The sequence below is a fragment of the Pteropus alecto genome, unplaced genomic scaffold, assembly GCF_000325575.1.
Source record: "Pteropus alecto unplaced genomic scaffold, ASM32557v1 scaffold95, whole genome shotgun sequence".
NCBI classification, from domain to species: domain Eukaryota; kingdom Metazoa; phylum Chordata; class Mammalia; order Chiroptera; family Pteropodidae; genus Pteropus; species Pteropus alecto.
This window is the reverse complement of record NW_006441071.1, coordinates 18,815,833-18,841,694: the sequence shown is the minus strand read 5'-3', so window position 1 is coordinate 18,841,694 and position 25,862 is coordinate 18,815,833. Positions and strand designations below refer to the sequence as shown.

The following is a 25,862-nucleotide window of genomic DNA, read 5'->3' as shown; positions in this document are numbered from 1 at the left end:
GTTATACCTGGGTAGCTATGGCCTAGTTCAAGAAGTAGAACATTGTGAGGGGCCTGGGAGTTCATTTACCCATCTTTTGATACATATGTGCACATATTTCTATAGTTTATAGACCTAGAAGTGAAGCATGGTCTTTTCAAATTCAGACTCTTACTTTGTTTCGTTATCCAGTAATACCAAGGATTACAACTTTTTTTTTTCTTTATGCCATTATTGTTCTAGATTTGTGTGATCATGAGCTATGAATATTTTGTGTGACCTTTTTTTTTTTTTTGGTTACTCTCCCTATTGGTTTCTAAATTCCCTTTAAAATACGGCTTCTGAGTTGGTGAAAGAATTAGAGTTGTGATCCTTTGCCAATGTTCCATTGCTTTGACATTATCTCCAGTGTACATAAACATACCCCTTTGAAGATAATGTTCTGCTGCATTGAAATTATTCTCAAGTGGAGGAGGGAAGTAGGAGTGTTTTGGAGATAATGTCAATAGAATAGAACATTGTTTTATAGTTGCTGAGGCAGTCCTGGTAAATAAGGAAGCCTCTGATATTTTTCCTCTCCTTCTCTCTCACACAGGAGATAATAAATTGAGACATTCTTCATTTGATTCTTTCTGCTGTGTCAAGGAATATAAATAGAGCTATAAAGCATTGTCAAGGAGTAGCTAATCTAGACTGGGGCAGGTGCGGAATGTATAAAGATGTAGGCATGCTTTGGTTAACTTCTATCTGTGACTATCCAGCCATCTGTCTGGCATAGATTACGTTTTTTTTCTTTTCCTCTAGAGAAGGAAGTTGACATTTTTCTTTTCATGTTTTAAACCAGGAGTCTTAAGGCAAAATTTCTGGCCTTTTGTCTTTGTTATTGATTGACTGATTGATTTTCATCACAAGCTTAAACAAGTCCCTGGGATATTTATTGTAGTATCATAGAAATAAAATGGCATTTCAAACACAGTGCTTTTAACAAATAGACATGTGGCGTGTAAAATCCGTCAGATAGTGATTCTGTAGCTTTGATTTAAGAATGTTAAGAAGCAAGTAACCCAGTGGTTCTCAGCCCTACTTGTACACCTGAGATTTAAAAAAATCCAGATGCCCAGGGCCTACCCTAGATCATTTACATCAGGATCTCAGAAGGTTAGGACCCCAGGCAATTGATGTGCTGTCAGGGTTGCTAACTACTACACTAACTCCTAACTCATGGGTTCTCAGTATAACTATTACTCTAACTCCTAACTCATGGGTTCTCAGTAACTCATGGGTTGTCACTAGACCAGCAGCATCAGCATTACTGGGAACATGTTACACATGCAGATTCTTTGGCCCCACCTCAAACAGTGGGTTCAGCCCAGCAAACTGATTTAACAAGCGCTCCAGGCGATTTTGATGTCTGTTGAAGTTTGAGAACCACTGCTGTAACTCAGTCAGTGGTTCTCAAGTGTGGCCTGATATTTAAGTCTCCTGGGAAACTTTAAAAACTAGTTCTTCGATCTGGGCAGGGTCTGACCATTGTTTTATTCTGAAAGCTACCTATGTGATTCTATTATGCAGCTAGATTGGGGAACGTTGGAGAGATGAAAAGAGAGCAGGTTTTAAAAGAAGGAAAAATAGGTTTGTGGCCAGAGTGATAGTGAATGAAATGGGTGTATACTGAAGAAGGAAGTCAATGATTAATTGAAGTCACAGTCATCAGTGTTTCACCTGTTACAGAGCTGGACAAACAAGGATTTAAAATCCAGGTGCATTTCCTTCTATGATGATCAGGGTCAGGACTGTTGCAACCTCATATGGAGAAAAAGGTGTAGGAATTGACAAAAATAACATATTAGAATTAACTGGTACCTGACCTAACATTTGTGTCAAGGATTTGGGTCAGTACCATGATAAATAATCACATGCACATGCTCTTTTTCCTTTTAGGCAAGCTTGGGCTTTGGTTGGTGTCATTGATGGTGGAAGTACTTCTTGCAATGAATCCGTGAGAAACTATGAAAATCATAGTAGTGGAGGAAAAGCTCTTGCCCAGAGAGAATTTGATACTGTGGATGGGCAGAAGTTCACTGTGACAGCTTATAGTGAATGGATTGAAGGTAAGCAAGTACAGTTTGTACTCTCGTAAGACATAGGTAAGTATTGTGACAGCTTTTTTTTAGAAGTGATATATTCAAATGACATTCCAGCTAGGTTTCTCAACTGGGTAAGGGTGGAACCTATAGTTTCCTTACTGTAGTTGATCTTTTAGACTCGGGAGTTTTTTCTGGACTAGATAATGATCTGTTCTAGGTTGGGCACGCCCAACTTGACTTTGTTCATGTTTCTTGAGTGTATAGCTAGTGGAAATTGATTTAATGGATTTGTTTCCTGGATTTGGTACTTATTGAAACAATCTGGGTATGATAAGATGAGCTCTCTTTGACAGTGAATATGATCTTGTACTTTGTATCTTATCTTCATGCAGATATGTCAACAAATACTACTTTGAACCCATGCTATAGAAACAAATTTTTCTTAGCAAATTTTCCTGGGTGATCCAGCTAATACAAATTGGAAAACACAGAAAGTACAAAGTAAAAAATTAATCTTTACCCTCCTCTTTCAGAGATAATTATTTCAATGCACATAATCTAATATTTTTTTTTATCTTATGTTTCTTCCACTAGTGTTCATTTTGTTTTAACCTGTTTTCCTGTCTTTAAACAACATACTGTAAAGGTATCTTATGTCTTTACTTTTTCTTGAACTTACTTTTAATTATAATCCAGCTTTCTGAAGAGCTATAATTTGTTCGAATAATGCCTAGCCCTGGGTGTGTAGGGTGCTTTTGACTTTTTTCTCTTAAGGATGTTCACTGTAGAATTTTTTTGCTTACCATTTTGCTGCCAGATTTTTGGCTTCAGGTATGGATTGGCATTGGCAGCCTCCTGCCCGTGCTTGCCCACCACCTTTCTTAAATATTATATCCAAATGAATGTGAAATGAGTAAGTAAAAGGTATAATTATCCAGAAGGGCTTACTTTAGACTGGGCTCATACCTCTGTTTTTAGCAGCAATGTAGTTTCCTATATTACAATTTACTATAAAGAATTTTTGGAGACGGAATGCCTGAGTTCATATCTCAACTCTTTCACTTACTCTATGATGGTGAGCATTCAACTTTAACTTCCTAACTCTCAGTTTCTTCATTTGAAAAATGGGGATAATAATGGAAACTACCACGTAGGGCTGCTGTGAGTATCAAGTATGAAGAACATGAAGTTTTTTAACACCGTGTATAGTAAGCACTCAACAAGTATTAGCTATTTTGATGATGCAAACATGATTTGGGTTAGAGTTGTATATTTTATATCATTGTAATTAAAGAGTCTTTTGCTTTACAACAAGCAGATAAGTAGAGTTCCTGTTATGTATCAGGGACTTTCACACGTTACTTCTCAGTATAATTGGTGGTATCTCTTATGGAAGAGGAAGCTGGAACCAAATCTACTGCTTTTTCTGCCACATTGTGGCTGCCTCTGGCAGAAAGCATCGGTGGGTGGGCATTTCTTATCAGGAATTTGAACCTGATGAAAAGTTTAGTACGACTGCCTGCAGTAAGATTCCAGGCAAAAGACACTTACCGACAAATCTCAAATCAGCATTTCCTTTTTGGGAAGTTTTGTTTTCATGTCCACATTTTGATGACTGCACTTTCCTAGAGAAGGGTACATTCTAGCTATCCATCAGAGGAGGATGTTTGTGTCCCATGTTCTTGATGCCTCTTACTTTCTGGAAGAGGTGGAAATTCTGTCCAGGAAGCTGAGAGGATGAACTTATTTCCTTTCTTACTTCCAGTAGTGATAATAGGCAAGAATTTTCTTCTAAAGCCAGAAAAAAGTGAGGAATTATTGAATAATACAGATTTCCCCATTTAACCCGGATTAAAAAAACAAACAAACAAAAAACCCCAGAATTTCTAAAAATCATTTAAGTCAAAACTTATTTATCTAGTTTTTTTAAAGAAACTTTTGCTTAAAGATCATCCTTCCACCTATTTTTAAGCATTATTGAAAATTATATGAAATTTTTTATGAAAAAGTAAGGTTTCGTTGCCCTATTTTAGATAATTTTTTTGGCAGGAATCTGAAATTTGTGGTAGTGATTCTTGTTGCTGTCATGAGGTTCTTATTCTCTTTATTCTTAACCTGTCTGATCCTTAGGAAAGCAGAATAATATAGAGGTTAAGAAATTGGGCTCTGGAATTAGATTAGCATTCAATTATGGGCTCTCTCATTTTTTAGTTGTTATTCAAACTCCTTGACCTTTGGTTTCTTTATCTCTAATGCATAGTGTATAATTCCTATCTCTCAAAATTGTTTTGATGAAAGGTTATTATGTGTGCAAAGTTCCAACAACTTTTACAACTTAGCTATTGTTATTGTTATTATTTGGATACAATTCTATTATAGATTTTAGTATCTGGATGAAATAAACATAAAAAATACACTTTACATTTATTTAGGTATCCTTTTTTTTGAAAAATAAAAATAAAAATGCAGGATAGATCACAGTCCAAGGGAACAGAATCCAAGACTTGCTTAATTTAGGTTTTATCAGGATAGTTGGCTCAAGACTGTAAGACTATCTATATTATTCCTTGTTCCATGCCTAAATTTCCCTTCTTTTGATTCCCCTAATGGAAGTAAATATGTTTTTTCATTCCTGTCATTGTCCCTTAGAGTCATTATCTTAAAGGAACACCAGATTAGTATGTTTGGGTTAGGGGGCTCTTTCCTCTTGGCAGGGATCTGTTTATATTTGCATCTTTTAGTCATTAATGTCCTCAGAATGACTTCCATATGGTCATCATTAGTAAATGTTTGCTGCCTTGTATTTATCTTAACTTTTGATTTGTTAATCAGGGAGGGAGTTGATATTAGAAAAAAAATTTCTGCTAATGCATCACTTTCTTGCTTTTTGGTTTAGGCGTCTCTCTTTCAGGTTTCCGGGTAGAAGTCGTGGATGGAGTGAAGCTTCATCTGCTGGATGATGTTAGCAGCTGGAAACCTGGAGACCGGATTGTGGTCGCAAGCACAGACTATTCCATGTACCAAGCAGAGGAGTTCACGCTTCTCCCCTGTCCTGAGTGCAACCGTTTCCAGGTCAAAGTCAAAGGTATCGGATTGCTCAGAATGCTCTTTTTCTTGGGATTTATTCCTGGAGTTATATTTTTCCCTCAATCACCACCACCGCCTCTCCTCCACCATCACTACCACTGTGTTTCATGCCTGTTTCTTTGCTTAAAAAAATAAATAAATAAAGATATGGACTTGGTGGATCAATTGTTTTCCAAGGTCCTTTCCAACTTCTTATTAATTTTCACTGTTAAGTAATACTAAACCCAGCCATTCAACTAGACTAATTTTTTAATAGAAGTTTTTCTTCTTAATTAAAAAAAAAAAAATAATTCCATAGTTTTTGAGTGCTTACTTCCTTGGCAAAAAGTAGATCTCACTGATCATTAAAATGGAACCAGAAAGGTATTTTTATAAGACTACATTTCTTATCATACTCTTGAATAATATATTTTTTTGAGGGAGAGCAGAGCACAATGAGATTTTTCCTGTAAACGGTGTTTAGAAAGAATGGGTGACATTTATCAGGCACTTATTCTGAGGCTGGTAATAGTCAAAGCTTCTTCATGCATTGTTTCAGTTATGGAATTAATTGTGCATTTCACTCATTATATTGCCTTCCTTGCTTCTGTACTCAAGATTATACATTTATGGTACAAAACAAGAGCTTACAGTAACTATTTGATAAGTACTCACTCAATGGGTAATTTAGAGCTTAGAAGTTCGAGGGATATTATTTTGCTTCAAAAAATAGGATGATTGGCTTACTTGGTACCTTTTCTCTGTGCTTCAGTGTTGTACTTTTCCTTCTTGATAATACACGGCATAAGCAGAAAACAAAACCCCCCAGAAAACTATGATACATCTGGCCTTAATTTCGTTTGGAAATTCCCACTCTTGTTAACAAGTCTACATGATAATGAATCTCCATGATCTCAACTTTTTAATTTATTTGTATTTTTTCCTGAGCTTATATAATAAAAACATTAGAGAGAAGCTCATTATTAAAGTGTTTCTAAACTTCTAATAAAGGTGGGAATTCAAAAGGCTGCATAATAATATTAAAATAAGTAGAAAAAGATGGTAATTTCTGTTCTGTTAATGTGAAAATGCAGATTACTTTTGCTTTGAAATAGAAACAAAAACAGACACCCTGTTATCAACATCTACAAAACTATCAGTTTTTCTGGACTCGCCATGCATTTGGTTCTTCATGTGTCCTCAGGGGAGTAGAACAAGAACATATGGACAAGAAACTAGAGAGAGATCATAGATTCTTAAGTAGATTTCAGATTATTGATGCTGTCCAAGAGAGGATTGAGCTACTTCAGGGAAGAGCAAACTCTCTGTGTGTGGATTTGACAGTTGGTAGTGATGGTTAAACGCGTGAGTGGTTTAACGAAATAATCTTTAAAATCCTTGCTTCTTGGGATTCTGTGATTCTGAGGTATTAAAAAATGAAAGCAGACAATAAATTTTGATAACGTCTTAAGGTTACAAAATGAACAGGACTGTCTTGTTGACATAAGTTCCATGAGTTCTTTGTTCTAATATTATTTTTTTCCTTGCCCACATCAACCAGAAACCCCTCAGTTTCTGCATATGGGTGAGATCATAGATGGTGTAGACATGAGAGCTGAGGTTGGAATTCTTACCCGGAACGTTGCAATCCGAGGAGAAATGGAAGACTCATGTTATGCTGAAAACCAGTGCCAGTTCTTCGATTATGATACCTTTGGGGGACATGTCATGGTAGGCAGAAGAATTTGATGAGTTCTTTGAAACCCTCTTTGCTAAATGTAGTTTTTTAAAACTTTCAGGTTTTAGAATGAGATTTATAAGGATATTAAAAAGAAATATTTTATTTCTCTACCAAATGACAAAGAGGAGATTTTAGATGATTAAAAGAGAAAATTTATATCTTTATTTAGTTGACCTGGACCTGTGGTTAAGTCATTTAAGAATTTTCTTATGAAGAATTAAATCAATATGGTGGGAAGAACAAATTATATATAGAGAGAGAAAAATCATCTTGGTATGAAAATATCAATTGGTTCTTTTTAAAACATGATATTATGAAAGGATAAGCAGTAGCAATATACATATACAAAATATGTTTCTGTAAAAGTGTTGAGTGCTTACTGTGTGGTAAGCTTTGCTCTATGTACTAATTTATTGGACTTCTGGGCTGCATTTTGGCTACATGTGTTTTAAAATTAGTTTTTGTGCATTGAGTGGGCTATGCTTGTTAGCAACATTTCTGTTACACTGATTTCCAAAGTGTTGGTCAGTGTTATTTCTTTGTTTTTAGTAATATGCTTGAAAATCCAGTGTTTAAAATATTGGGAGTGCTCCAATTGTGCATTACAGAGGAATTTTTAAAAAGAACTGAAGTAAACAATGTTATGTGCCAATAAAAATATTGAGAGATGATTTAGAAATAACTATCAAACTATAATGGAAATTATAGAAATAAAAGAACAAGATGAGACTGGAACTGGCCAAAATATTTGAACAAATCAAAACACATATACAGAAATTATTTCTGCAACTTTCCTGATTACCTTTCCTTTTATTCCTAATAAGATGCTATTTCTATAGCTCTTTAAAGCAATCACTTATGTAAAGCAGCATTTGCTGTTATTAACAGGGAATCCGAGAAAATAGGATGTGAAAGACAATAAATGTTTTAAAATGTATTATCCTTCAGACACTTTCTATTAAAACTATATTTTGCTACTTTCCTATAATGAAATGTATCATAATTTTGGTTACCTTGACTTACAGATAATGAAAAATTTTACTTCAGTCCATCTTTCTTATGTGGAATTGAAACACATGGGTCAGCAGCAGTTGGGACGATATCCTGTTCATTTTCATCTGTGTGGAGATGTGGATTATAAAGGAGGGTATAGACATGCAACATCTGTAGACGGACTGTCTATTCATCACAGCTTCTCTCGGTGTATCACTGTGCATGGGACAGATGGCTTGCTGGTAAGTTGCCTCATATTATGTTGATGGATATTACTGAAGCAGATACCTCTCCTTAATTCTCATGACTTCTTGATTTTATATAAGCTTTGCACCACATATCTTGTGCTACCCTGCTTTTACTGAGAATTCTGCCGTTTTTCTGTGGAAAGGAAGCTTACTTTTTTAGCTACCCAAATTATTTTCTTAAGAGATCAATAAAAGCCTCTTCAGATAAGATTAAAACTTCTTTGTACCGAGCATACTGCACTAAATAGTGCTTGTTACTTAAACCACAATCAATCTTGTTACCAATGACATCCTACACTTGTATTTCTGCAGATAAAGGACACCATTGGATTTGACACACTAGGTCATTGTTTCTTTTTGGAAGATGGTGTTGAACAGAGAAATACTTTGTTCCACAATCTAGGACTCCTCACCAAGCCCGGCACCCTCCTCCCCACTGACAGGAACAACTCCATGTGCACCACCATGCGGGAAAAAGTGTTCGGAAATTACATCCCCGTGCCTGCCACTGACTGTATGTGAGTAGTTGGCAGAGAGAACTCATGTATGATGATCAAGGCCTTTGACATTTGGGGAAGTGGTTTAGGGGGGAGTTTTTAGTCGGCAGGATTTTTCATGATGAATATTTCAATCACCTTTAAAAAATGCCTTGCAGGGCTGTTTCAACTTTCTGGATTGCTCATCCCAACAATAATCTGATTAATAATGCAGCTGCAGGCTCACAGGTAAATAATATTCAAGTGCTTTTTTTATTGTTGTTCGTTTGTTTTGTTTTCATGTTTATAAATATTCTCGTATATGGATGTTGCATTATGGATGTAACATAATGTGTAGCAATCTATCTCCAACATCATATTGTTTTCTGGAACTACTTGTTTAGTTGAGAGCAGAATGTGGTTGAGATGGTTCTTCTGTTTCTTCTAAATCATTTATGCCAGCCTCTTTTATCATCCTGCAATGACCCTTTGAGGCCTCCAAGGCACCTTACCTCATCCCTAGCTCAGAATGTCTTAGCTACCCATGTTCCCTTTCTACCTCTGAACCTCTTCTGCATGTGGAGTCTCTGACTCTCTCATGTATTAAATTTGATTATTTTCTCTTGCTACTCTGTCTCATGTCTATTTGGTTATTAGACCAGTCAGAAATGTAAGGATAGGGAAAAGTTTGTTCTTCTCTTAAAATAGCTACTAGTCATAATTAAAAATATTCATAATAATAAAATATTTAACTTTTATAGCATTAGATGAGTTTTATGATGCTCCATTTTTTATCAGTGAAGCAATCATTTAAAATAATCTTTATGTTTTACTGTACTATTTTTAATAAAAAAATAAGTTCGTTTGAAATGTTCAGTAATTTCTATATCATGAATTTTATGAGTCAACTAATTTAAATTTAGCTCAACTTTCCATTTTTAGGTTTTTAACTTGTTTACCTGGTGCCCATCAAATGAATAATAGACAGAAACTCTATGTCAATATAAATGCCACATGGTAAAAATGAGAAAAAGACCTGACCAACATTAAATAAAGAGTTATGCAACTGTCCCAATAAAATGATCTTGTCAATGTAAAAAAAAAAAAAATCACTTATGACAGTGTCTCTGAGTATAGCAAGACATATGCCAAACGGAGAAAAAGAGATGGGCTAATCTTTAGGGTTATGTCATCTCCAGGGTATAATTTCATTGTGTGATGTATAGTCTTTATGGTTTCTCGTATTTAAGTCAGATGTAGCCAAGTAACTGATCATTTCAGTTTTAATGTTGATGAACAAAGAAAATTTTAGCTTTTCTTCATGAGAATGGATTATCCTGCAGATTATGACAGTTATCACTCTGGTCAAGAGGTACATCTTTTTGTTAACTGCAGGGATCATGTACGCTTGAGGATTTCATCTCCTTGGTAAAGCAGCTAAACTCAACTGTGTACCTTAAATTAACTGTGTGCCTTGAATTATTTCACAAACACGAATAACTTAAAAAAGAGTAAATGAACTATTCTTGCATGACAGAAATGTCTCCTGGATAAGCTTGGAGAATTTAAATTTGTAATCGAGTGTGATTTAAAACTGATAATTTATAACATTGAAATGAATCTTTTAGACTTTATACTATTATGATTATATGTGTGCTGAAAACTCCAGTACAGAAATAATGAGCTTTGCAGTAGTACCTAAATATTCATATTTCTACATCATGGATATTTGGTGTTTCTTTCCTTTTTAAAATCTTAATCTAGCATTGTTTTCTAGGATGAAGTGAAAGATTAGTTGAAGGGAGTATTTCTTTGAGAAACAGAATACGGGCATCACTAGGTGATGATGGAATTCACATTTTGTGATTTTCCTTAAAAACATAAAATTCTTATTTGACTGGGCAGAGACCTGGACATTTAATCATTTCCAGTTTCCATTCATTCATTTTTCATCAAATATTTGTCAAGACCATATGGGATTTTGTGTTGAAGTTTTTAACTGGAAGATGAGTTTTGGATAAAGATGACGGAGAGATTGAAAGCAGTCTTATGCCAGGATCATCTATGATCTATGTTACATTATAAACGAACAGCCAGAGCAGAGATTCCTTTCAGCTGTTTTCAGAAGTCATGGGTGGAAGATCAAAGCAAATTGGAAATAGTCTATAAAAAATGTAAGGTGAGGTTGTCAGAAACCCTTACTGGGGCTCATGTGAGAAAAGAAGAAAGCAGGTCTCTCCCTTTTACATCCTCATGATGTTATTCTTCCTTGTCATTCTGAGTTCTTTTTTTTTTTTTTTTCTTTTCTCTAGAAAAACTATTCCAGTAAAGCTCATGTTTTGGCGAGAGTTTTCCTCCCAAAGTCAATCAAACTCTTTCTGCTTGTACCTTTCCACTGCCTTTTTACAAAGTTCCCTTTAACTGTTTTGACACCACAGTGTTCAGCGGGAAGCAGCTGCTACCCCCTCATTCTCCATCTACCTCCATCCCCAAACTCCATTGCTCCTCCCTCGGTTTATAGAGCTATGATATGGAGTCTTCTCCATAACCCAAGTCTTTTTCCATGGTCTGTTTTGTGCCCCAAAGAAGCAGGTGTGGCAAAAACATTTTTCAGAGTAGTTTGTTTTATTAAGACTCATCTATACACTTATGGAAAAATGTTAAATGTTGCATTAATTTTGATGTGTAGATATATATGCTTTTCACAATTCATCTTTCCTCCATGAGCCCAAAAGACTTTTTATTACAGCTAATATGGCATTTATTACATATATTTTAGTTCCGTCTGTATTTCTCCTTAAACCATGAATTCTTTGAGATTAGCCATACCGTACACGTGGCATGCAGTAGGCACTAAATGAATGTTTACCAAGTTTGAATCAATACCATACTTTTAGACTGTTTAAGTTTTAACAACCTGTTTAATCAAAGTCTCATCATGTGAAGTTGCCCTTTACACTGGGCTGGTTTTTAACAAAATTGCAAAATAAAAAATTGTCACGGGATTAAGAACATTTAATTTTGATTTTTATGTATCATTTTGAGTGTCAAAACATTTTAAACTATTCTGCTGCTTCTGTTAAGGTCAGTAATACTGAAATTGAATAGACAGGATCCAGCCTGAAACAGCATCCTGATTCATGCATGCGGTGGTTTTTTTTACTTGGCAAAAATTTGCCTCAGGACAGGAAGGGCATTGGACTTGTTTGAAAGAAGTCAGTGAGCTCTGCATGTTAGCGGATAGTTGTTTAATAGGTATGACTCATCTATTGATCAGGTTTTGAGGTAAACAGAAAAAAAAAAAACCCCTATATTGCTAAAAGGCTGTGCTGTCCTGGTCACATGGAAGGAAGGCAGGCTTGTTTGGCTATAATTCTGCATAACTTTTTAAAGTAGATAATGGGAAAGTTATTTTGAAAACATATTTTGTTTCAGTCTGTTATTTCTATCTTTTGTCTAATCCTGCAAGCAAAATTAAATTTGCTTTTTTAAAAACATCATGATGTAATTGCTTTCAGGGTGCGAGATGAGTGCCGTAACTTTTTTATGGTCAATTCCTAATCTGAAACAATGAACAGTATTAAAAAGGTTAAACTTTCTTGTGAAGTGCTTAGTTTATGAGGGTGTTTCGTAGACTGGCTTTAGTAAAGGAGGCTTTTAATGACCTTGCCCTTTTAATTATAGGATGCTGGAATATGGTATTTATTCCACAAGGAACCTACTGGGGAATCCAGTGGATTGCAGCTTTCAACGAAACCAGAACTTACTCCATTGGGTATATTTTATAACAACAGGGTCCATTCAAGTTTTAAGGTAGGTTCGTAAGTTTTAATAATTAGTACATGTGATTTACAGAATAAAGGATGGACTATTGTGATTACAACTGAGAAATGTCAGTTTTAGGTAAACCTTGTCATCAGAGAAAGTAATTTGTGATTAAAAAGCAGACTGCTAACCCTTCCATGTTCAGGATGTATACAGAGCTTTCTTTTTATATACACAGAGGTATATACACTAACACACACATGGGCATGCAATCTGAGTAATTATCACAGTGGACTTGATTCATGCATCCTCATCCTCTCCTTCCCTCTCATCTTTTTTCTAACCTTTAATATTACATGTTTCTAAGGATGTACGTATTAGGTCATATACTTCTGATATTTCTTAGTACCGATAAAGTGTCCTATGGGCATTTAGTACTAATTATGTAAATAGTGAAATATTGTTTACGAATGTTTGACCTAATTTAAAATGATATAGGTCAAAGAAACCAAAGGCCATTTAAGAGATCCAGTTTCCATGGTGTTTGGCCCTCACCCCCTTGGTGACAAATACATCTAGTTCATTTTGTGCTCACAAGGCACTTTGATATTTTCATTATATGATACAGTGCGCAGATTCTTTACCTTGATGTGATTCACATCAAAGTTCAATTAAACTTTCCATTTGTGATACTCACAGGATCCTTTAAAAACCTAAGTTGTTATAATTGAAGAGCTTAGACTCACTTGACGAAGACTTGACAGAGGAAAAAACTTTACACAGAATTATGGTTTTTGTGAGTTGATTGGTTAAGGATAATAATTATTGAAAGTAGCATTTCAAAATGGAATTCTGCAAAATGTTCTAATTTTACGTGGTATAAAAACACCTCATTCTGATTAAGTTTTAATGTCATATAGCACACGTCATTATTTACTCTATTAATTATAAGCATATTAGATATAAATCATAAGTGGACGATTAGATTTTAATGTGTTAAATTTGGGACTGACTATCTAGAATGATACTTTATAGCCAAAGGAAATTGAACCTTTGGTGTGCTCAGAGAGGAACCTGTCATCTTTAGATCAGTCATAAATAAACACTGACCTCTGTGGCTTTTGTTGCTCCTGCCTCCCAAATCTAGTCCAGGTCAATCGCATCCGACTGCCTGTGAATACCGTCTGGAGGTCTTAGGGACACAAATAAAATGCGTTCAAAACTGAAATCCTTATTTTTATCACCAGACGCATTCCCATATCTGTTTCAATGAATGAAACCACTAACCACCTAATTGCCCATACTTAGACATATGTGAACCTGTATTGCTCCCTCTCCCTCGCCCTTAGAATTTTATTGATTACTAAATGGTGTAGGTACTACTCTATCCATTTTTCCGTTACTGCTGCCACAAGTCTGGGTCGTCTTCATTTCTCTGCGTTACTGCAGTTGTCTCCTACCTCATCCCTTACCTCTTTTTTTTGTCCCTTTCCAAACCATTATCCATTTCACAGCTAGAGTATTCTTTCTTCAAATGTAGTTGATTACGTTACCTTTATTAAAAGTCTGTTGTTTTTACTCTCTAGCATATCAGCTTAGTATCACCTGGTCTTCGTTTCTATTTCTCCTTCTTGCTTACCTTTCCTCTCTCCAAACATTTCTTGTCAGTCTATTAAAATTTTTTTTTGTTCTCAGATGTTCCATGCCCTCTCTCATCTCTGGTCTTAAAAATGATTCCATTGAGTATTTTACTCTGGGGTCTGCAGCTGCTTCCCACCTACTCCCTGCCCTTCATCTTCAACCTATTCTTTTGTGTGGTTAATTCCTCCCCATCCTTCAAGCTTTTGGACGTCACTTTTCTTTAAGAGATATTCCCTGAATCTTCTCACTCCCACCTTTGCCAAAAGTCTCATCTTGGTTTTTGCTTCATGCTGCCAAAGCATCATATACTTCCTTTATCATACGCTATCACACTGTGTTGTAATTGTTTATTTAATTGCATGTCTTCTAGTTTATGTATCAGTAACAGCAAAGACCGTAGTTTTCTTGTTAATGTATAGTGCTTGGTGCCTACCACGAGGTAGGCACTACATAAATATTTGCAAATGACCTAATGAGTAAAATTTTAAAAATATCCAGGAAAGTAGCTGTTTTCATGATACCTTTGCTTTGCTGTATATTTCTTCCCCCTCTTTTTTTTTGGTAGACATGGTAAGCTAAAACTTATTTACGTGAATTATTACATACATAGATGTAACTTGGGATTCATATTTATTTCAGTTTATTATTATATTTTCCAGGCTGGCTTGTTTATTGACAAAGGCGTCAAAACAACCAACGCGAGTGGTGCTGACCCACGAGAATACCTCTGTTTGGATAACAGTGCAAGGTAGAGCTGGTTCTTTTAAATCACACTCGAACCATATCTTACCAAAGCAAAACTTTCTGAGTTAAGCCATTGTGCTCTTTTCTCCAGTAACATAATTAAAACGAAGTTTTTAAAGTTTGTAGGAGGGTTTTGGAAAAACATTTATTCTGCTGTTCTAGACCTGTAGCCGGCCTTTTTAATCTTATCAAGATACCAAAGAAGTTAATGCTTTCCTTTTTTCATAGTTGTAAACTGTTAGAGTTGCAGGAGAAAGAAAAAGAGAGATACGTTGAAAAAGTGCCCAAATTTGGCCTAAAGTAGAATATGATTCATTGAAAAACAAGTTAAAGCTAAAATGTTTTGGTGTAATCCTTGAAAACCAAGGCATATAGAATTTATTGTTAGTGGTCAAAATGGAACATTGCACTAATTCTATTTCAAAGGGCAAGATCTCAAACTTGATGATTAAGCCAGTTCTGGTTTAGTCATTTGTAGTCTCAGATTTATATCATAGTTAGGCTTTATGTTACTCTCCTTTATAACCACAGAATGTGGTAGGGATATGGATCAGCATTTCAACTGAGTGCTTTTACATGCTATGTATGAGCCAAAATAAATAAAATATCTTTAGTGGAAATAAAAAATTTCTGGAAAAGATGGTAACTTAAAGTTATATTTAGTACAAATTGTGTACATGTTATTTTTTCATTCTTCAAGTTGATCGGCCAACTTATGGAGTTGCAAAGGGGCTAGATTTAATAGGATCTGTTGATAGACATTTAAGAAAAGGGTGTCAGACTTGATTATTCACAAGGGAATAAAGTAGGAGCCACACTGTAGGTCAGAGAGTCAATTTAGGTGTGAGACAGGATCCTTTCAACACAGTAATAAGACATGAGGTCAGGAAAAACTGAGAAGTATAATTAGTAAAATTACTCATTGGGATTCCTTAAAGGTCAAATCAAGCCTGAAATATTTCAAAGCAGTGATCAGACAGCATTTGAGAAGCTGCGAAACTATGGGCATTATTAAATGAAACACAAGGTTCCGGACACCTAATAGCTGAGCAAGACATGAAATGAAAAACTAGGGGAGATAAGATGAAAAATGAGCATAGAGATGATGACATATTATGAACCAAGAATAGACTTTTTTGACAAAGCAAAGAAATCTTTGCTAGATGGTTGCTGCTACTTTTTTTTAGAGTTCATTACTAGTTCTACTAGCTGGTAGAACTAGTAATGTATACTTTGAAGTTAGTATTAACAGAAAAATCTTTAAACAACAAAATTGACTCTCTTCCTTGCTTTAAACTATGTGTATGTGTATGAATGGATGGGTGAAAATATATTTCAGAATCCATTGATATTTTAGAGTTGACAATAAAACTATCCATAATGGCCTAACCAGTTTTTTACTAGGTATATGTATATGATATTATGATAATGGTAATTTTTCCTCTGCTCTCTGTTATTTCTCTTACCAATTTATAAATGCATACATATTTGTAAGGAATTAGACTCCATTTGGAAGTCGTTATTGAAAAGAAGAACTGATTATAGAAGAGAGGAACATTTGGTGTCTGGTGTATACATTTAATTTTGTTTAAACTAATGTATAGAATATGCCCACATGCATTCATGCAGTCCAGACATGATTCAGATGATAAAACTGTCACACAAGTGAGTCATAAGCCAGCCAATAAATTAAACGTCAGGCCCATGAGATCCAGAAGATACTCAGTCTGTTCATCACAGTGGAAGTTGACTCAACAGTTAATCAAATGAGCCCTTCCTTGTGTCTTCGAGATGTGAAATTACAGGAATCCAAAGATGAGAAATTTTAACTTAAGAAATTCCTCGGTTTGAGATCGGAAAATTTCATCTAAAAGTGAAAAGCAAGAGAATAAGCTAGCACATTTAAAGCTGAGGACAATTAAGAGAGGATTGGGAAGGATGCTGAAAGTTCATAAATGAGGATGATGAGAAATTGGGAAAATTATCTATTTTTTGCACGCCAAGTGGGGGAAGAGGATGAAAATAAAGGGTATCTAAGCAAGTGGTCAACAATTGATTTATATGGATAGGAATTTCAGCAAAAATGAGATGGCCACAGCAGAGAATCAGATGTTGCTTTATTGAGGTTTTTTTTTTTTTGGCTTTCTTTTAGAACATTGTGTAGTTTCCTTTTCAGAACTCTTCCATCTGCTTAATATTATATAATGACTGCAAAGCTGTTTGGCAGTAACAACGATGCCAAAAGAGTGGGTGACGGCTCAGTCAGACTTTTTACTCCTTAGATTAGAGCTGTTTAGTGTAAGGGTCACATACACAATCTAAGGAGGGATAAAACGTTTTCCAGACTGGTCTCTTTCGCAGTCCATACGCTACAATCCTTTTACCAAGTAGCAGCTAGAGACCAGTTTGAAAAACAAATGAAATCTGGTCATCAGTTCCTGATTCCATGTTTCCGATGACTTTCCATCACGCCTGTCTGTCTACTTTATTGAGGTGTGGTTAACACGTAAAAAGTTGTGCGTATTCAATGTATGTAACTCGCTGAGTTTGGGCATAAGTACATTCCCATGAAACCATTGCCACCATCAAGGCTCTAGACATATTCATCACCTCCCAAGTTTCCTCCCACTTCTTTATTGTTGTTATTTTTAAAATTTAAATTATTATTTTTTTGGTAAGAACGCTTACCCTAAAATCTACTCTCTTCTCAGATTTTGAGTAGATGGTACAGCATTGTTAGCAATAGGCACTATGCCGTATAGTAGATCTTTAGAATTTCTTGCATAACTAAAACTTTGTGCCCTTTGACCGACACCTCCCCATTTCCTCCTTCCCCAGTCCCTGGCAACTGCCATTCTACTCTCTGCTTTCCTGTTGCATGTAGAATAAAGAACCACATCCAGGCCTCTCTAAGTTCTTGCTTCTTACTCTCCTGCCTTATTGCTTGTTCCGTGGATATGCCACACCCACTCATGCCTAACAACCTTTGCACTTGCTGTTCTTTGTGCGTAGCTGCTTCTCCCATCAGACACATTTAGTGAGCACCTACTGAATACCAATAACTGTGGTAGTAGTAGAATTTGTACAAATGATATTTCTTGATTATGTGACTGAAAAGTTTAACCTGAATTGGTTTCTGAAAGCAGTCTAGTTTTTTCCTCCCCCAACCATTCCTTTGTAAGATTAAGATAGAAATAATCTTATTTTTAAATAGGTGGCCTTATGGAATTATTTGAGTTATTGTGAATAGTTTTTGATGCCAATTTTTTTGACTTTTTCATTAAGGTCCTTATAAATGCTTTAGAAGGAAGAGAGAGAAAAGATAAAATTTGATTTTTATAAGTCAGTTAAATACAATTTATTTTAAATTTAGGCTTTTTAAAGGTATAAAACCCAGTTTTATCTCTATCTCTGACATTTTTCACCAGCCACAACTCAAATAATACTTCAGTTTAAATGTATATGTATCAAAATATATAATTAATTTATTCAGTAAGTTTATATTAGTATCATGGAGCTTTAGAATTTGTGAAAACATGCCAGATTTTCTGGTCTAAGGATTTTTGTTTTTATTTTTTAAAATGGTTTTAGTGTTCATTCTATAAGTTGATTTTAAAAAATAACTAAGAAGATATGAAAGCAGTACTCTGTAAACTTCTATAAATAAATATAATAATTTTTTCTGATATTTGAAATAACAAATATTAGGTTGTGTTGTAAGATTTTTTTTCTTTGTTTTTGGTCAAATTTAAATCCTGCTTTTTGATATTTAAGCTTATAATCATAAATAGCTGATTTCCATTGCTTTTTCATAACTATTTTTAAAAGTCTTTTTTTTCCCCCTCCCAACTTAAAGGTTTCGGCCTCATCAGGATGGTGACCCTGAAAAGCCACGTGTTGCTGCTTTGATTGACAGGCTCATTGCTTTTAAAAATAATGACCATGGAGCTTGGGTCAGAGGGGGAGACATTGTTGTCCAGAATTCAGCGTGGGTATTCTCTACAAAGTTATTATCTGATGACACTGATGTATTTATTTTTTAGGCTATTTTGAAAAACCTGGTAGACTGAAAGTACAGTGGTGGTTTCTGGAGTGATATTATTGTTACTAATAGAGAGGACAAGCTCTGAGAAAGTAGGCTAGCATTAACAGACTGCAAATGTTTGGAATTGTCTCATTTGGCTGCTTTTATTGGAACTGAACTTGTCTGGTGACATGAGAGTTTTTTGATGAGATTGAACAGAAACTGAAAATTTAACTTTATATAACAAACCTGGTCTATGTCAGAGAGCTAAATAAAGATTTTGAAACTACCTGGATTTTTTTTCCTTCCTCTTGGAAACTCAAAGTTTTTTTTGATGCTCTTTTACTGCCATTCAAAACAAAAGTTGTGAAGTCCACCTTAATAAATTTGTTGACTTATGTCTTAACATGACTTGAGGCAGTGAGCATCTCACTTTTTTTTTTTCCTATTTGTACAGTTTTAGGAGAAGTCTGATATATATGGAGCTAAGATTTGGTGTTTGAGAGTCTAGAAAACCATTTTTTTCCCCTGGCTGGCACTGACATTAGCTTCCTGGCATTTTACCATCTTCTCTGTCTTTTACCATGTGAAAAAAATTGACATATTAAATCTGTAGAAATAGCTTGGGTACTAATGTTGAAAAATTTTGAAGAGACTACCATAATCTAATTGTTTTTAAAAATAATTATAAAAATAATTATAACAAATATACTGCTTACTGTGTACCAAGCATTGTTCTAAAATGATTGAAATTAATTAGTCTGTTTAATGTTTGAGGAAGGTTATATTATTATATCAACTTATAGGTGAGAAAACTAAGAGAGAGACAGGTTGAGTAATTTGCCCATACAGTTAGTAATTGGCAAAGCTGAGGTTTGAACCAGGTGTCTTCACTGGGGAGTCTGTGCCTTTAGTTATTGAGAAGTGAAATTTCTCATGTGGTCTTGGAGACTAAACATTGGAACCTCCTGGATTTCATGGCAAATATTGAGAGAATTACATCTTTCGTGATTTGGTAAATTAAAATGTTCCCTCGTTCTCTTTTTTTCTTACAGATTTGCCGATAATGGAATAGGACTGACCTTTGCCAGGTTTGTAATTACTTTAAAAATACTTCTGATTATTTAAAGTCGTAGGTAAAATAACTCGTGATTATTGATTACTTTATTTTTGGGAATGACACAGGAATATCATATCATTTAACATAAAAAAAAAAGCACATGCTGCCTGATACCACTAGAGGGCCAAAAATACATTTTTATTGATTAATTGAATTCATACCAAAGTAATAGGTTAATATAGCTGGAATTCCACAGAAGGGTAGGCCCAGTCTGTGTTTTTGCTTAGAAGAAAACACATGAGCATTAGATTAAAGAGCTTAAAAAGTATGGAATAAAGAGGGAAGGGAGTAAGAGTTGGAAGCAGATTAAATATATTTCTTAGAAGCTGGTTGAATTTCTCAATGGTCTTTAAGAACTGAACTTTTTGATATTTTCTCTTTGTAACAGTTATTGCCATCTTAAACATGCTTGTCATCTAACTGTTGTATTCAGAGCAAGTTTATTCTCAATATTGTCGCTTGAGCCTAAAATAATCAATTGTTGCTACTTAATTAAATTTCATTTGTTTAAATCTAATTTGCCAACCACTAATTTACAATATACTTAATTTGTATTAATTTATGAGAGGTATGTTCACAGTTTGGAAGTACTTTTTGATAATTCATTAATGTGTATTAGTAAGAGCTACTGACTGCTTTGAAAATTTTTAGCTATTTTTAAGTTATAGCTTGTTTTCATTCAAGGGTCAATTTAAATTTCCTGGAGATGTGTGGTTAATGATTATTCTCATCCTAACAGTGATGGGAGCTTCCCAAGTGATGAAGGTTCCAGCCAGGAGGTATCTGAATCTCTCTTTGTCGGAGAGAGCAGGAATTATGGCTTTCAGGGTGGTCAGAACAAGTACATAGGCATTGGAGGAATAGACCAGAAGCCTCGGACGTTACCCAGGAACAGGTAAGCATCGCTTTCACAGTGGAATGTTAAATTTAAACAATAAATGAAAAACCTAAACCATTCTGGAAGTTTCTGTAATCATCCTGGATGGATTGGTTTCTACTGTGACACTTTCCCAACAATATCATCATTAAAACTATTATTATTATTATTATCACTGTTACTATTTGTGTATTATCCTCTGGAATTCTGGAGCATCAACTACTAAACAGACACTATGGATTTCATTACCAATTTTATAATGAAGGAACCTGTTTTGTTTCTTATTCCTTATATAAGGTCTTGTATAAGCTGGTGGTTTTATTTACTTTTTCTTGAGCCACAGAGAGTTGCCAAACCATAAACTATGACATTAGGTCAGTTTTCCCTCAATTTGTGATGTTGGTTTTCAGAAATAGCCACTGGAAAAAGGAAATTACCTATTGAAAAGAGTCCTAGAAAATAAGAGTTGATAGATGCCAAAACTGACTCAAAACCTAACCACGGCTGTATAATTAAGAGTGTTTCAGATGTTGAAGGGGATATGGGGGTAGACTTTTGGCATGCTTTCTGTCAAAATAATCAGAGTCATTAAAATAGCATTTAGCACTAGAAAGATTCTTCAGAGCTTTTAGGGAACTGTCAACTAATTAATCCATACTTCAGTTCTGAGACAATTTGGAGTTGTCCTCATTTTACTTGTGGGAAAACTAGGTAGAGCAAAACCAGTGTTCTAAATTAGGCCATGCCTCAAAGCTAATGTATGATTTCAAGCATCAGTTCTCTTAGAGTTCTACATTCTGTCTGCACATTGGGCTAGGATGGGTCAGGGGGATGGGGCAAACAGACTCTTAGCTTTCGGAAGCAGAGGGTGAGGGTTGGCAGATAGGCTTTACTAGCTTCCGGCAAAGGGTGACCTAGGCTTGGCTTCACTACCCCTGTGCTTGTCATTGGTAAATATTGAATGCCGTTCTATGTTATGCTCTGTGCAAACTCTTGTTAGACCATGGAAGTCTCTGGGAAAGGAACTTTATGGAATTTTAATAGCTAACATTTATTAAATGCTTATGACATATCAGGCCCTGTTCTAAATAATTCACTTAATCCTTGCAAAGCCCAATGAGGTAGGCACCGTCATCATCTTGCTGCATAAATACCTTAGTTAAGGTAACTGAGGTGGGATGCAAACCTTGTTAGTTTGGATTCAATGCTGTGCTCTTCATAATTAGGCTATATCTACCTCTTCTAATGTACAGATTAAAGAAAAACAGCTGTATTGGTTGAGGTATAGGCTGCAGTATGATGGCAGTCAATTCAATTTTATCCTTTTTATTTTACATTGGCCTCCAGCATTATTTTGAAATGCCTATTGCTGCTTTGCTAAGGAGGATTTTCCAAAACAAAGATTCCAGTTTTTATTTTACCTTATCTGTACAACCTTTTCTATGTGAGAGAAACATTTTGAGATATATCCTTAGAAATACGTAAAGATGCATAGATTTTTAACCAGGCTATTCGATTTCTTGCTAGCGTATATGCTTTTATTGTAAAACACTGCCAAGTTGTAAACTTAGTTTCCATAGAAATCCTCTGCAATGCCGTCAAGTAATTTAAAAGGAGAGAAACCTAAGGGATCCAGAATATTATGGGTTTTGAACATTAATTATGATTAATACTATATGATTAAGGAGTTTATGTTTGAACAGAAAGGAGGAAAGTGAATAAAACTAATTTCTCAATTTAGCTTCCCTTTTGACATAGTTAGCCTTGAGGAATTATACTTTTATACTTTTAAGTATATCATTTCACCTTGCTACTGTCAAGGCTTGAAAGAAAGTTCTCTCTGTTTAAGCATAGATTTGTCTTTTGTTCTCATGCTTCGGATTTTGGAACCAAAACTAAAGTATATGAGTTACCAAATAAAAGGTCTTAACCGAGTTGATTGAAGGAAGCAAAAGTCACCTCTTCAGAGAGACCTGCATTCTATCCAGAAAAAGCATCTCTCTCCTACCCAATCTATTGTATTGCTATGTCTTGTCTCCATGGCACTTACCTGTAATTACCCTTTGTTTTTCTTTTTGCCTTTCTCACTACAGTGTATGCTTTATTTGATCAGGGATCTTGTTGTGGTTACCACTGTATTCTAGAATTGTGCTTAGTGCATGCAGGATATTAAAGAGTATTTATAAAGCAAGTATATAAGCTATTAAAGGGAAGAGCCCATGTGCATTAAAAAAAATCTTGTATTTCAACAGGACATTCCCGATTAGAGGCTTTCAAATTTATGATGGGCCCATTCATCTCACCAGGTGCACTTTCAAAAAATATATGCCAACTCCAGATAGGTATACCAGTGCTATTGGCTTCCTCATGAAGAATTCCTGGCAGATAACCCCCAGGAATAACATCTCCCTTGTGAAGTTTGGTCCACATGTAAGTATGTTCTTGTGGTTCGCACATAGTGACTGCGGTGGGAGGAGAAGGGACAGTACATTTCAAAGATAAAAAGACAGGATTTGTGACTAAGTCTTTATGACTGGGAGTATATATGACTTTTGTATATATGCAAAAGCAACTTCTAGTTCCTTACACTCTGTCCCATCACTTTAACTTTCTTGAGTCACTTTGACTTGAGTCATTTTAACTTACAAGTGATATTTTGAAAGGGAAAATTACTTAAAGTGCTGACATAGGGATGGGGATTATAGAGTTTCATAGGAACAAGAGGACATATGATTTTAGGAAATTTGTTGTAGTAATTCATGAAGAGGTTTGGGTTCTGCCTGGTATTTTACTTCTCTGGGGTCTATTCTGCTGGAGAACTAGAGGATAAAAGGTTGGAAAAGAAGAAGAATACTGGGGTAGTATGAAACAAATGGGGTTATTTTTGATAGAAACTAGTGGAAGGTTCTTGTGAAGGTTACAAAGAGGATTTAGAAATAATTGTTTACAATGTAGTAGCCCAGAGAAATAGTTTTCCTTAATAGTTTTATCAGTACCTCCTTTATCTCTAATATACAGGACAATCTGATTACATACTCCCCCCATTTTACCATTTCCAAGGTGACAGTGACATAGAGAGATTGAGTCTCAGACCATCTCTATCCCTCCTCTCATAGGCAGCAACAGCTGGAAGTGGCTCATAGTTCTCTCATTCACGTCCACAGGCAAACTCTGTGTTTGCCCAATTTAAAATAGAACTTGTGATATTTTACTAGAGTTTATGTCTGGTTTTCTAGAATAGCCGAGGCTTGGAACAGAGGCACAGGTACAGATTGGGATGTTGATTTAGTTGGCTGGTTCTCTTTCATGACTCCAAGGGAAGAGGCAAGGCTACATTACAAGATAGCTTCTAACATAAATAGGGTGAGTTTGGATCAGTTCTCTAGTAGGGAGGTTTGCTTATTGCCCATGTGGACCTCTCCATGTGTACAGTTTACTGACCACTGACATGGTCATACTGAAAATCAGTTTGTTAGATGTGGTATTTGTTGTAGAATTCTAGAGTTCCAACAGCCTTAAGAGGATCTGCAGTTTATGTCCAGTGGTTCATCAGCCTAGAGTTCTCATTGGTAGTGAGGCTGTGGGAATAGTTCGTAAAGGGAGCAATTTGCCAAATTTCTTCTACCTTAAAAATGGAAAATATGCCCTAAATTTCTCATAGATAGAACCATGGGAGGTACAAGGGATAAAGGAGGGAAAGCCTAGAACTAAGAACCTAGAGCCACTTGTCCCAAACATCACTGATTTTTCCATTGGGTTGCTTACCATTTAGATGTTCAGTTGATTTTAAAACATCCCAGGGTGACGAGTTCATAAAAGCATTTTAGAGGTGTATCTGCATGGTTAGAATAACATTATTACTTTACTACTAATAAGAAGCAGCTAAAGACTATAAAACATGTCACCTGTAGCCTGCTATGCAGCTGTGTGCTATGTGTTCAGTAAAGGCTTCAAATGAACTCTTAACTGACATGAAAATTACTGAACTGAGCTTGGTTTGTGTTCAGGAGAGAGAAAGTGACATATACTTTTCAGAAGATTCTAGTAAATTCAGTGGTCATGCAACCACACGAAGGCAACATTTTGACTCTGTTTCAGCTTGGAACTGTACTTATTTTTTGATTGGGGGAGTCATAAGAACAAGGAACTAAAACATTTGGAACGAAGTAAAACTTCTAGCTAGAACTTACAGGTTTTTGTTCAATTGAGGTATCATCTGCATACATAGAAATGTAAGTGTAAAGTTTATAATTTTTAACAAACTATGACTGCTTAGTTTCCCTTTCCACACTGTTCTAATTTCTCTTTCCACAGATAGTTTTGTCAGGAGAGCAAGTAATAGTTTTTAAGTAGGAAAAAGGGGAAACACCAAAGATAAAGTTTAACATTTGCTTCTTGAATTCCACAAGGCTTCAAGGATTTTCTCCCCACAAGCATGTCATAATTAATTGAAAACTTTGAGTGACTGGGTGCCATAGTTGACAGCTATGAACTGTGACGCAGAACTACTTTAACCATAAAGCAGTTGTAATGGATACGCAGCTGGATATTTGCAGAGGATGCTAAGATGGCAAGAGCCCTCATTTTGTGGTGTCCTTGTTTTCCACTGCTGTCAGGTCTCTCTGAATGTCTTCTTTGGAAAACGTGGCCCCTGGTTCGAAGATTGTGAGCTGGATGGTGATAAGAATTCCATATTCCATGACATTGATGGCTCTGTGACAGGATACAAGGATGCTTATGTGGGAAGAATTGACAATTACCTGATCCGCCATCCAAGCTGTGTAAATGTTACGAGATGGAATGCAGTGGTTTGCAGTGGGAACTATGCCCAGGTAACTATGGCCAGAATGCATTATGAGGCCTGATTACTTACCAGCTCCTGACAGCACTGCTTCTGTGAGAAGCGCTATTCAGCTCTTCAGGATGATCGATACTTTCCAAAGCATGAGTTTCTTTAGAAGAAAAAAAAAAAGACATATTCATTAGGAACCGTGGACTCAGAGAATTTTATTTAAAGCTTCCCCACTCCAAACCAACTTAACAAATAGAAACTTGAGAACAAGAGGGGTGAGATGATTTGTCCTTGGTTAAATATGATTGG

The 25,862-nt window shown here is 35.5% G+C and overlaps 1 protein-coding gene across 2 annotated transcripts in view; it reads left to right on the top strand.

Moving 5' to 3' along the window:
- CEMIP2 (cell migration inducing hyaluronidase 2) overlaps nt 1-25,862 on the top strand; it is a 68,911-nt gene that overhangs the window by 23,296 nt on the left and 19,753 nt on the right. For both annotated transcript variants that reach the window (XM_025051402.1, XM_006918436.2), the window contains exons 5-17: nt 1,921-2,090; nt 4,963-5,151; nt 6,694-6,863; nt 7,899-8,108; nt 8,427-8,632; nt 8,770-8,839; nt 12,275-12,403; nt 14,656-14,744; nt 18,597-18,728; nt 19,820-19,855; nt 20,624-20,779; nt 23,014-23,191; nt 25,378-25,593. In XM_025051402.1, the coding sequence (XP_024907170.1) occupies nt 1,921-2,090; nt 4,963-5,151; nt 6,694-6,863; nt 7,899-8,108; nt 8,427-8,632; nt 8,770-8,839; nt 12,275-12,403; nt 14,656-14,744; nt 18,597-18,728; nt 19,820-19,855; nt 20,624-20,779; nt 23,014-23,191; nt 25,378-25,593 (1,951 nt within the window). The remainder of the gene's footprint in view (nt 1-1,920; nt 2,091-4,962; nt 5,152-6,693; nt 6,864-7,898; nt 8,109-8,426; nt 8,633-8,769; nt 8,840-12,274; nt 12,404-14,655; nt 14,745-18,596; nt 18,729-19,819; nt 19,856-20,623; nt 20,780-23,013; nt 23,192-25,377; nt 25,594-25,862) is intronic.